The sequence below is a fragment of the Pseudogymnoascus destructans genome, assembly GCF_001641265.1.
Source record: "Pseudogymnoascus destructans isolate 20631-21 unplaced genomic scaffold scaffold_5, whole genome shotgun sequence".
NCBI classification, from domain to species: domain Eukaryota; kingdom Fungi; phylum Ascomycota; class Leotiomycetes; order Thelebolales; family Thelebolaceae; genus Pseudogymnoascus; species Pseudogymnoascus destructans.
Window position 1 is genome coordinate 1,161,083 of NW_020167524.1, and position 12,405 is coordinate 1,173,487.

General features: G+C 53.1%; 4 protein-coding genes across 4 annotated transcripts; 1 reads left to right on the forward strand and 3 right to left on the reverse strand.

Annotated features, from left to right (window-relative positions):
* Positions 1-1,940: 1,940 nt before the first annotated feature.
* Positions 1,941-2,881, forward strand: VC83_02583 (uncharacterized protein; the record flags this gene model as incomplete). The annotated part of the gene is made up of 5 exons (XM_024466242.1): positions 1,941-2,049; positions 2,125-2,171; positions 2,241-2,358; positions 2,428-2,513; positions 2,663-2,881. 5 exons carry the CDS (start codon positions 1,941-1,943, stop codon positions 2,879-2,881), a joined length of 579 nt encoding a protein of 192 aa, XP_024326279.1.
* A 401-nt stretch (positions 2,882-3,282) lies between these two features.
* VC83_02584 (uncharacterized protein) lies at positions 3,283-7,141 on the reverse strand (the record flags this gene model as incomplete). Its single annotated transcript, XM_024466243.1, has 2 exons — positions 6,146-7,141; positions 3,283-6,068 (listed from the first exon to the last, which is right to left on the reverse strand). Exons 1-2 carry the CDS (start codon positions 6,228-6,230, stop codon positions 3,283-3,285), a joined length of 2,871 nt encoding a protein of 956 aa, XP_024326277.1. The 5' UTR covers positions 6,231-7,141.
* Positions 7,142-7,977: 836 nt separating this feature from the next.
* VC83_02586 (uncharacterized protein) lies at positions 7,978-10,643 on the reverse strand (the record flags this gene model as incomplete). The annotated part of the gene is made up of 2 exons (XM_024466244.1): positions 9,290-10,643; positions 7,978-9,207 (listed from the first exon to the last, which is right to left on the reverse strand). Exons 1-2 carry the CDS (start codon positions 9,521-9,523, stop codon positions 7,978-7,980), a joined length of 1,464 nt encoding a protein of 487 aa, XP_024326275.1. The 5' UTR covers positions 9,524-10,643.
* An 86-nt stretch (positions 10,644-10,729) lies between these two features.
* VC83_02587 (uncharacterized protein) lies at positions 10,730-11,842 on the reverse strand (the record flags this gene model as incomplete). Its single annotated transcript, XM_024466245.1, has 1 exon — positions 10,730-11,842. The coding sequence occupies one exon, from the start codon at positions 11,840-11,842 to the stop codon at positions 10,730-10,732; it is 1,113 nt and encodes a 370-aa protein (XP_024326276.1).
* Positions 11,843-12,405: the final 563 nt, after the last annotated feature.

Here is a 12,405-nt window from a genome sequence, read left to right on the forward strand (position 1 = left end):
TTCAGTGCATCTGCCAACTACGTGCAGCAGAAACTCCAACACGTGCACCACCGTCACAACGGTGGTTCCAGACATGGATTAAGACACAACAACACAACTTCCATACAATAAAAACCCAGCCAATTGAAGCAGCACGGGTTACATCTCATGAAGTATCAGCTATTAAAGAATGGTTCTATGAATTTAAAGATGTGTGTAATCAACTAGATATTACTGCAGGTGATATCTACAACTTTGATGAAGTTGGATTCGGTGTAGGAATGAGCACTGGTGAACATGTGTTGGTACCATCTACAGTAAAGGAGGTAAGTTGTTTCTACTTATCTTACTTTATATTATTCTAATATTTATAGCTTTATATACAAGCTCCAGAGAACAGACAAAGTCTTACAGTTATAGAGACAATTTTAGCTGCTGGCATTGCACTTCCACCATTCCTTATTATACAAGGAAAATTACACATGGAAAGTTGGTACCATGACAATCTACAAGGTGATGAGAAAGTTGCAGTATCCGATTCCGGATATACAAACTCTGAGCTTGCAATGGAATATCTACAGCATTTTATTCAACATACACTGTCTATAAGAACGAAATTGTTAATAATGGACTCTCATATCTCACATGAAGTTCCAGAGTTTATAATACTTGCACATCAACACAATATACACTTACATGTGTTTCCGTCTCATCTTACGCATATTCTACAACCGCTAGATGTTACTGTGTTTGCACAATATAAACATTGGCACCGACGTGCAATTCAACAAGCAATCCGGAATTTTGATACAGATTATAATGTTATATCTTTCTTTAGAGACTTGTCTACTATCCGTAAGCAGACATTTACAAAGGGTAACTGTATGAAGTCTTTTAGAGATGCAGGTATTTGGCCACCTAACTATGAAAAGATTCAAGAGAAGGTTGCTATATATGCAAAACCAGAAGTTTTAGAAACACCACAACGCGCATTTCAAAGCAAGTTATGATCTTTCAACATGGAGTCAAACATTTGATAAGATCCTTAGTTCATCGTCACGGAAAGTGGGCGTCTTCTTATACTGAAATCCAAACTCAGTTAGAGGCTGAGCTGTTCCGGTCAGAGCTTGTACAAATTACTAGAAGTCGGAAATCTATTCAAAAAGGTGGTGCTATTACAGTTAAACATGCACGGCAAAGGATTTATGAGAAGAAGCTAAAGGGGCAACTTTTATAAGAAGTACGGGAGGAAAGAGAGAGAAGATGCATGGTGAACGTTGAGCGTAAGATGCAGCTCCGTGCTGGCATTGATGCACGGAAGGCAGAACGTACACGGAAAAAGGACCTACATGAATTTCAAAGAAGTAACCCAGACACGGAGCCACCAATTGGCTTACGTACGGAAATCATTGACCCAGACGTTACACAGAAGAAACGTAAGGAGAAGGAGGAGAAGGACTGACTGTTAGCCATCGCGGAGAGTGGGTACATGAACTTTGCAGGCTTGGACTACAACATGATTCACGATGCAAGTGACGGTGGCAGTGATGATCAATCACTACCTGACAATATTGATCCAAATCTTTTTTAATTATTTAATTCTATAACTTATATATATTTACAGCATTGTTACGTTGTCGGTCGTGTTCATGGTCGGTCGTGTCGCGTCGCGAGTCCGCTCCCGAAGTGTCCCATAATCGCTTTCGCGTCCCAGTTCGCTTTCGCCAACCGCCTCCAGGCGGTGGTTTGAGAACCAACAATTATTGTAAGGGCTAGAATAAATTATTCTTTGTATGCCAGCACATTCGTCTTTAACCTTTAGCCGCTTGACGTTGGTTGATTTTGACCATTAAAGCGTTCATACGGAACTGAGATTAAGAAGTTGATGCATGTGCATATTACACACATCTCAAAAGAAGATTTCTTCCCTGCCTTCCACACGCCTCTATTTATAATTCAAAATGCCATTAAGCATCTTCATACTCAAGAACTCTAACGGTTTAAAGAGGATGCTCGATCATACTCCTAAACATGAAGCTCGTTTCAACAAAATCCCCCAGAATGATGACTGTGAGACCCTCCTCTCACAGTCGAGCGCCGATGATTACACGAAGAAATAGCCGGCATCTGGATTGGCAGCCGTAGACTTTTCGACGCCGATAGCTTCTGCGGAGGGCATGTCTCTCATTACTGTATGTTATAATGGAGGTCCTGTCTACCTATAACTCCAGCTAATCAACCCTTAGCACCTATAGTAAAAGAAGGGATCGGTCTTCACTACAACCCAACGCTTCAATGGCTCCTTCATGAAGCTCAATGCCTTCCGCCAACCAGATGGGCCAGAGGTAGATGCAGCCTGGAACTCCCTAGGAACCGATTGTGCGTCCCTCCCAATCCGCCTCCCTTTTCTCTGACACCCCTCTCCTCAGCTCCACTAACCTCCCTCAGACCGCGCCTTTGTCGTCTCCCCCTCTGACGGCCCCCGCTCCGGCCTCACCCCCAAAACCCACGTCCACATCTCTCCCCGCTACGGCGTCGGCTACCCCTGCACTGCCTGAATCTACTACGCCGGGCCCTCTACTACAACTACGACTACTACCACGCCCTTGGTGCCGGCGCCTTCTCTAACGATGACCACATCGTCCGCTTTCATGTTACGCACTTCCTCGACATTCTGCACCAGCAGCTCATGTGTGCGGTTGATGTGGGCGTGCTGGGGCAAGTATGGACATTCCGTGAGGATCCGAGTGCTTCTGTTGATTTCAATACCGAGCATAAGTGCCGGGATTATGAGGCTGTTAGGAAGTGGGCGGAGGAGAGGCAGTTACCCGAGGAAGTGCCCCCGCATTTTTTGATGCCGCCGGGGCGGATGATGTGGTTTATGAGGAGATTCCTTGATTAGGTGTTAGAGGGCATTGGGGGGCCATATACCCAGTGTAATGCATAGTCCATGGCTTTTAACATAGCTTTTAATATTGAAACCTCTCCAACAGTTTCACAGTAGAACAGCAACTCTCACCCATCCGATCACATACATAATATCCAAGATCTAAATCATCAACATCATCTTATTTCATTACTTCCCCAATTAAGCTCTATCCGAGACCATAACAGTCCCCTCGCTACCCCACAATCATTGCTACAACCTCCTATGCTTTTCCCCATCCAAATAAAATGACTGTGTCCAGACGCAAAACGCGCCACGCTTCCACCCATGCGACCCAAAGAAATATCATAAAGACGAACGTATTACCACAAACGAGACAGACATAAAGAGTGATTATCACCCCCCCCCCCCCCCCCTCAAGCTTTCAACCCCCTCTCCATACACTCCCGACACGCCACCCCCACATCCTCTCTCAAAAAGATCTCCCCATCCCCAAACCCCCCTCCACACTCCCCACACCGAAAGCAACCCTCATGGAACTCCCTCCCCAGCGCACCCACCACGCGTCCCACAACCGGCTTCTTGCACAGCCCGCATTTCGGCGCGCGCCGCTCCGTCCGTACAGCCACGCATTCTGTGCACCACGCGTACCCCTCCAGCTCTACGTGCGCACTACCAGGTGGGAATGGGTCGCCGCACTCTGCGCAGAAGAAGTGCTCGCTGTGGAAGTGCGCGCCAATGGCGAAGACATGCGAGCCTACGATCGGGGTCTTGCAGTGGCGGCACCTTGGGGCAAACAACTCGTGCCAGTCGAGATGGCAGTAAAACCTTAACCTCTCATCGCCATCATCCTGTACCCTTGCACCACCCTCATCATCGCCTTCCACAACCTCTCCACCTCGCCGCCTTGTAACCCGATCTAGCCTCGCGGCACGCTCCGCCTCAGGCTCGGGCTTGATTTCGAAATCAGCGAGCTGGGTGCGGCAGCAGTGGCAGGAGAAGCAGCCCGGGTGCCAGCGTTCCGCATGGCCAGCGAGTGCTATCACGCGCCCAGCTATGGGATGCCGGCAGTAGTGACAGGTTGCGGTTGCGCGGGCGCCGGCGGGAGCTGGGGCGGGAGACCAGTGGCTTGTGGAGATGCGGTTAGGACGCGCAAAGGGATCTTTGTTGCGGGCGAGGACTTTAGGGTCAGGAAGAGCGCGGGGAGTCGGGCGGGAAGAGGTAGAGGGTTCCACGATAGAGGGGACTGGTGGCGTGGAGACGGAAATCGTTGGCGCTGAATTGACTGAGATGGCTGGTGGGCGAGAGACGGAAATTGCCGGCGGCTCTGAGATAGAGATTGGTGGTGGGCCGGAAACGGAAATTGATGGTGGTGGCCCCGATACGGAAATTGCTGGCGGCGCCGAGACGGAGATGGCAGGTGGGCTAGAAACAGAAATCGATGGCAGTTGGGAGACGGATATCGAAGGCGCGGAACTAACCGAGATAGCCGGCGCCTTCTCGACCGAAATCGTGGGCGGCGCAGGCACTAAAACCGAAGGCGCCTCGCGAACCATAACATCGGGACTACTCGGCGTACTCACCAAAGGCTCTCTCGCACCTGTAACTCCTCCCCTAACTCCACCCCTCTGCTCCCCCATCCTCCCCCCCTTTACCTCGACGAATGCCTCAACCCCCCCACGACCCCCCCCAACGGCCCCGACAACTTCCTTATCGCCCCCATAAGCCCTCCCGGCCGGTTCTCTCGGGCCCCCGATTTTGCGGACGGGTCTCGTGGCCTCGAATTTCGATTCGACCCTTGGTCGTCGATAGTCAGCAGCTGGCGTCACATCAGCCTCAGTCTTAATCTTCGCCGCCGCCGAAGGCGGCGTCCACGTCTGGTCAAAGCTTACGATGGGCCGCCCGGGCGCGTCGGAGACGGCGCTGGGCGTGGGGAGCAGCGGGCTGCGGTCACGCAGGGACTTGGTCGTCGCTGTGCGGATGTCGTGGCTGCGGATCTCGCGGCCGTCACTGGTGGGAGAAGATGCGGAGGGCGCAGCGGCGGTTTGGAGGGCGTCGGCTGGGGTGTTTGCGGATGGGGTGGCGGGGGCGGGGTTGGCGGTGTACCCTGCACTTCGGCTCTGCGAGGGGGGGTTCTTGTAGATCTCGAACCGCTCTCTAGGCTTGAGCTCGAGAGGTGGCGTGCTTGCCGCGCGCGGCGCCGCGGGATCAGCCTCGAACTGCACTCTATTCAGCGGATTCCTTGGCTTAACCCTCAGCGGCGCCGGCGCATCCGCCGACCCCTTTATCGCAGCCGCCTTAGCCGCCTCGTCATTACTCGCGCCTGGCTCCTCCCAGATTTGGTCCGTAGTGAAGGAGGACCGGAATTCGCCGTTGATATTGCGCTTCCCGCTGGTCCGGCGGCGCGATGGGGCGTGTCCAATGGTGTGTGCGAGTGACCCGTAGGATTTGGCGCCCTTGCGCGGTCCGGGGTCACGACCACGCGGCTCGTCGAAGGAAACGCGTTGGCCGGGTCGCTGGGCCGGGTGGGCGTCCGAATCGGAGGAGCCGCTGGAGACGCGATCGTGGTGCGTGGAGCTGACATTCGAGCCGTTGGAGAAAGATCTCGTAGGCAATCCTAGAACCGGAACCGCATCAGGTCCAGTGTAGGGTCCGATGCTCTGGGCGCGTGCATGCTGGTAGCTGTTCTTGCGCATGTGGTCGCGGTACCGGTAGGGCGCGTCCGGTTCAGGGGCAGGCTGGGGATTCTGGTGTTTCCATACTAGGTCCGAGGCTTCCTGTTGAGCGGCGGCTTGCAGTTTGATTTCGGCCTCGAGCTCCTCATTGGTATCCATATCCTCAAGCGCGTCCCGGAGAGACGTCATCTCCTCGCGCTCCATCCAGCGTTGGCCGCGCACCATATATGTCGCGCTGGGAACAACGACGTTGGCGCTAAGTGGTGGTCCGGATGGGGCGGGGGGCTGGACGAGGGCGCGGCCGGTGCGTGAGGATATGGACATGGAAGAGCGCGCGCGGCGGTGGGAGATGATGCTTTCGGCGCGTGCTGGGGCTTCGTTGACTGGGCTGGGGGCGGCCGGGGCTAGGCAGTATGTCTTGAAGGCGCTTTGGTCAAGGCTCATGCGGCTGTTGGATGGAGCAGGGGCAGGGCGGGCACCTCCGGGGCGGGCAATGCGGTTGTCTCGAAGCTCGGCGAGGTAGTTTGCTTTTTGGTGCTGTCAGAATGGTTCCAGAACGTGGATGGGCGCGGGAGGGGCAAAAGGGGTGCGGGGGGTTTCAAACCGAATTGATCGTTCGACATGTAGGACGCAGATGGCGGAGTCACCTTCCTTAAGGTACGATCTTTCGACCTGCCTCGGGTGAACATATTGGGGTGTCTAGGCCTTTTCTCTTGGCGGGATGAAGTTATATTGTTCTGGACACTCCGAATGGACCAGCTTAGCCCAAGTCGTGTGGATAGCAATGCAAGAGCTGAGTATAGATGTATGGCTATGCGCGAATATAGGTATGTGACGACAGAACGATGGTGGTGGTGGAAGAAGGAACGGGCGAAATCATATGAGATTGTGTTGATATTATATAAAGTGAGCTAGAGTTTAGTGTTATGTTTGGAGTGTGCGTGTGGATTCTAGAAATTGCGAGTCCGACGTGGTTGGCTAGGCAATGCGATAAGATAAGATAAGGCGGTGCGTGATCATAAACAAGGACGACAATTTTAATATGGAGATGAAGAATGCGCACGTGAAAGTCGATGGGCTTATTTATTGTTTATTGTAATAAAGGGTTTTGATATAACGTTAGGCAGTCCGAGTTTCTGAATAATCCGTTGATAACTTGTTGGAGTGGAAGGAAATATATTCTACATAACTTATATTCTACTAATGCTGGTCATGTGTCACAGCATAATTTCGCCGACGTGGCACGCCGTGGGACAACAGTTCTCTTACTATATAGTGATGGTTACCAATATGTTTGGTAATAGATGGGCCTTTCAAACTTCATTCTCGTAGCCATACCTCTATATGTATCCTTTGCGCTACGGTTCACGACGACAATCACAATTACGACCCGTCCCGTCCCCGCAGCTGCGACCCAACTTCAGACGACGGACATTCAAACCATCCAATCGAAGAATGCAGATTATCTACGTCCCTTGAATTTATGTACCTTAAGTCTGAATCCCCACCTGCCCAGACTGCTCAAGAATAAACGGCCGGGCTGGCGGTTCTTCATCGAACTGCCTCCTAACGAAACCACCCCCCTCCCCTATTTTCAAACTAAACCACCCCTATCTTCCTCCTACCCGCCCTCCCCAACCCCTCACCACAAGTTACCTACAGATGCTGCAAATACCACTGATTCGCCAGCTAGCACGTATACGGACTAACACAAACGTCCCCCCGTCCAGCCATTCCCCCGCACCCGGATGCCCGGCCAGCACTCCCTGCCGTCCTATGAGTCCATGAAGAACCGGTGGACTGGCGATGCGAGCTACCAGCGCGCATGCGGGCGTGGCAGGCGTTCTTCTTTATGTTAAGCTTCGATCGTTGGGTTTTACTGGTGGAAAGAGGGTGGGTGCAGGGTCGTTGTTTTGCCTATGGAGGGTGGGGTAAGTAGGTTAATATGTTTGTGGTTGTGCAGGTTGGGCCGTTATTGTTGTCTGTGGTGGTAGATAATTACCTTGGGATTTTTTAATTGCAGAATGGCATTTTGGCAAAGATGATAAATTGTCCAAACTAGAAATAGAGGTGGGATCCTCGTTGTCAGGGTTAGCACAAATAATCATAATAATCATGATTATAATTGATTTTCTAACCCTGCTCGTTGTTCCCCGCAACTTGGTCAGGATAAAGGAGCCTAAATTAGAGTCTGACGTGCGCTAGAGCAGGTTCGGGGCGGAGAGGAAAAGTTGATCCGATATCTAGAGTTCTTTTTTATATGCACTAGAGGGAGGGAGAAGATGAAGAGTAGTAGTCATATATTCCAGGTGCTTGTTTATGTTTGCTATGGCTAGATTATTATGTTATGCTTATGGTGTCGATGCACCGTAGATATGTGGCTCATTATATATGCCCACCTCCATATCTCCAATATTACCATCTCCCCCCTCCCCCCTACACCTTCGTCCAAACCCACAACCCCCTCGACGCCTCCGCCACACTCCTCACACTCCTCGCCACACTCCTCGTCCTCTGCAGCCCCTCCCGAGCCGCCCCCTCCTTCTCCACCCTCTCCTTCTCTATATCCCTCACCTTCCACGCCCTCACAAACCACAAGCTCATCGCCGCCCCAACATACATCATGCCCGTAAACACCTGCGCATCCCTATAAACCGGCTTGTGATCCCTCCTCAACTCCAGCGCAATGACTTCCGCAAACGTACTCGGTAGCACGAGGGATACCCATACGAGACTCAGCGCTGATGGGAGGATAGATAGGCCTACTACTTCTGCGGTAACAGGCGCGACGGTAGTCCATAGCGTTCCTGCTACGCCGCCGCCGAGGAGCGCGAAGACGAGGAGGAGGGCGTAGCTCTCGGCTGGGATCCATAGTGCGAAGCAGAGAACGCCGCAGCCGAGGGTGCAGAAGAGACACATATTGATCCGTCCCAAGGAATCACTAAAATACCCGATAAGCGGTCGTCCGATGCCTTGCCCCAGGTTGAGAATCGCGCCGACGATGGAAGCTTGGGTGGCGGTGAGGCCGATGCTGACGGCGTAGTTGGGGAGGGAGAAGAGGAGGTTGACGTAGCCGACCATGCTGATGGAGGCCCAGGCGAGGGTCAACAAGAACTGCGGACGCCGGAGGAGACGGAGGTCAAAAGCGTTGTATATCGCTCCCACCGCCACATTGCGATCGCGAATGAGGAGGGTGGCAGTGCAAACCACGGCGCATGAGCAAATCGCCAGTATCCTAAACGCCCACCCCAACCCAAGAGACTCAATCATCGCCTGCGTAGCCAACGAGTAAATCAGCCCCCCCATCCCACTCCCCGCCGTACCAATCGAATTCGCAAAGCTCCTCCTCCTATCAAACCACTGCGGAATCAACCCCACCGTCGCATTAAAAATCAACCCCATCCCGAGCCCAAAACACACGCCTTGGGAGAGGAAAAGGTGCCAGATGGAGGTTGCGAAGGAGGCGCCGAGGAGGGCGGATGTTTGGAGAACGATGCCGGAGAGGAGGGGGATGTAGATCCCGAAGCGCCGGATTAGGTAGGTGGCGAGGGGGGAGACGGCTTGGGACATGGCGATGGAGAGGCCGCCGACGAAGGCGTATTCGAGGGGGGAGGCGCCGGGGAAGAAGCCGTGTTGGAGGTAGTAGGAGAGGAAGACGCCGTAGGACTGGTGGGGGGGGTTAGCTGGTGTGCTCACTCTTCACTGTGTTGGGAAAGGGTGGTGGGGGTTAGGGGGAGAGGGGACATACTGAATTGATACCCCAAGTATGCGCATTGATCATAAAAACGCAAGCTACGACGACCCAGCCATACCCCCCATCAGGCGCAACATCTGGCTCTGGAAGCGCGGCGAGGGGCGCGAGTCCGACGAGGGTTTTCCCGGTGTCAGTTGTGGAGGCGAGGTAGGTGGTCAGTTGGTCGTCGTCTGCGGCTTTGGCGTCGTGGTGGGGTTGGGAGGTGGAGGGGGCGGCGGCGGTGGTCATTGTCGGAAGGGAAGGCTGGTGGTGGTGCAGGTGGGTGCTGCCAGTATCATTTCCCCGGTATCGTTCGATGAGGGAGAGGAGAAGGGCGCGGCTTGGTGATTCGGATAAGAGGTGTCGTATATATAGTCCTCAGTCCCCAGTCCTCAGTATATATTCCCTCAGCGTAATCGACCAGCAGCAACAGCGTCAAAGAAGGATATATATATACAACAAACTCCGCAAAAATATCTCAAAGAAAGTAGCCAAGCCGTCTGGATCGAGTCATCCCTCCCCTCCCTCCAAGAGTTTAAAAAAGGCTAAGAAAGCGGAGAAAAACCAACGCCAACGCCATCATGGGAGAGCTAGCTACTGCTCCACGGAATAGCGCCATGCGATTTCGGCGTCCAACTCGCTGGATCTACTCACACCAAGAAACGTGCCGATAGCCGCTGCGGCCTGTAATGGCAGGCATCCAAGCGAGAAATGGATGGTATGGGTGATGGGAGGGTTACGGTATACAGCATCACCTCCGGCGTGGCTTACGTTTGGTTACGGTATACAGTATAAAGAAGCGACTGGTCGCACAGCAGAGGAGCCTCATGTTGTCCTCTTGGTCGTCATGTCGGTTGTCGATTGTGCTGTATGGGAGGAGGCTTCATATTTTGGCTCAGGTTAACAAGCACATCACGGCGCGTCACATCACCATCACCATCACCATCACCATCACCATCACCATCACCATCACCATCACCATCACCATCACCATCACCATCACCATCACCATCACAATTGAAGCAACAGCAACAGCATGAGCGACGCCGCTCTTCTCTCGGTTCACATCTGGATTGACCTATATACGTCTACATAAACATCGTTTATCTTCCCAGCCTTGCATACCCACCCATCAGCATGCCGCGCCCATCTGTGGTTGTGGTAGAAAGAAAATCGAAAATCGAAAATCGAAAATTTATAAAGAAAACGCTCGCCGACGCCGGACATTGATGAAATATACACCTTGCTTTGCCTCGCTCGCTCGCTGCGCTCATGGCTCATCTCTCTCTCTCCAAACCGTCGCCTTTCCCCTAGATAATCGTACAACCGCGCGACTCCAAATTAATTGTTTATCTCTCCTACCCCGCCCCCTCCCCCTCGACGCCCGTTCCCTTCCCCTCTCCCGCTCTCCCAGTATCACTTTTAACTCTTAACTCAACCACACCCCCCATCCGCTCATCTCAACGGAATCTGCGCATAATGCGACTCCATGTGTCCCAGGGTCTTATACCACATGCGCCCAATAACCGGATCGATATCGCACGGCGACGCCTTCACCTTCCACAGCTTACTGTGAATCGTCTTATACCCCTTCTTGACATCCTCAGGCTCCGGGCAACTCGTGTCCCACTTCGGGTCCATCTTCTTCCATGGCATCGGGCCGTCCTGTTTGAAGACGTCGTTGATGAGGTTCTGCTCCATCATGCTCACTGAGAAGCTGTCGGGGCTGTCGACGAACGCCATGAGGTGCTTGTAGAGCATTTGATCCGGGGCGATCAGGAAGAAGCCCGCGTTCATGTAGTTCTCACTCATAGGATGTTCGCGGCTTCCCGATCCTCCATCCACGACTCCCGCAATTGTATACTGCTTGGGCAGCTTGCCCACATCATTCTCATGCGTCTTCTCCACGCTCACCTCATGGTCCTGCGCCGCCGCGTCCTCGAAAATCCCATTCAGCGACTCGACGAGATACACATCCGCATCGAGGTATAGGATACGGTCATACTCGGTATACGACCACAGCAGCAGTTTATCCAGCATCTCCACCCACGTCGGCAGAGGGACCTTGATCCAATCCGCCATGATATGCGGGACGGCGACAATCGTTGCGCCCTCCGCCGCGAGGATATCGCGCTTATTCTGTGCGACATTCGGTGGGCACATAACGATGAACGGCACATTCTTGTCCGCGTATCTAGTGTGATTCGACGTGCGCAGCTGGTAATTCAGCACGCGCGTCGAGAGAAAGTACTCATCGCTCTCGATATCGGTCTGATCGACATTCTCGAGGTAGTTCGGCGACAGCAGGGTCGCGAATGCGTATTTTGGCCCCGCTGGCGCGGCGGGGGCGGCCGGGGGGGTGATGATGCTTGACGAGGGCACTAGGGCGGGGACGGTGCCGGTGAGGGTGTTGTAGTAGAGCAGGCCGATGACGAGGAAGGTGAAGGACGCGGCGACGAGTCGGACGAAGCGCTTGTTGTGTATCCATTGCGAGATGTATTGTTTGGTGTTTTGGGCGGCAGAGGGGAGCTGGAGGTTGGTGGCTTCGGAGAGCCAGGATTTCGACATCGTGGGTGGGGGGTGAGTGCGAGACTGCTGTGGTCGAGGTGGTCGTGGGGAGGGGGGGGGGGTGTTAAGGGTCCTGGAATCCGGGGCGCTCGGGGTTGAATGACAGGTGCGAGTAGGGTTCGATTATCGTTCGTGTCAGGGCGTCATAGAATAGGATGGATACATATGCGTTGTAGGGTATGAAGTGAGTGAATTCTCTCCTTCAGGGCGACGACATGACGATGCGATGGGAGAAAAGAAAGAAGGGTCGACGACGATGCGAAAAAGTAGCCAAGTCGTGAGCTGAGAGGAGAAGTTGGTGCCTGAGGGATCATTGACTGTCTTGGTGGTGCCTGGGACACGTGTCTTTCGTCGTGTCACCGCCCTGTCACCGCCCTGTCACCGCCCTGTCACCCCTGTCACATTTTTGGCATTAACTTAGCGTCCAGGAAGGAATCAGGTGGGATCAATTAGGATTAGTGTCAAAGTAAGTACTCCTGTCGACTTCCCATCTCTAAACCGGCTTATTTTACTCTCAAACACTCCAACTTATGACTTACAATATTTACTATTTACATATATAT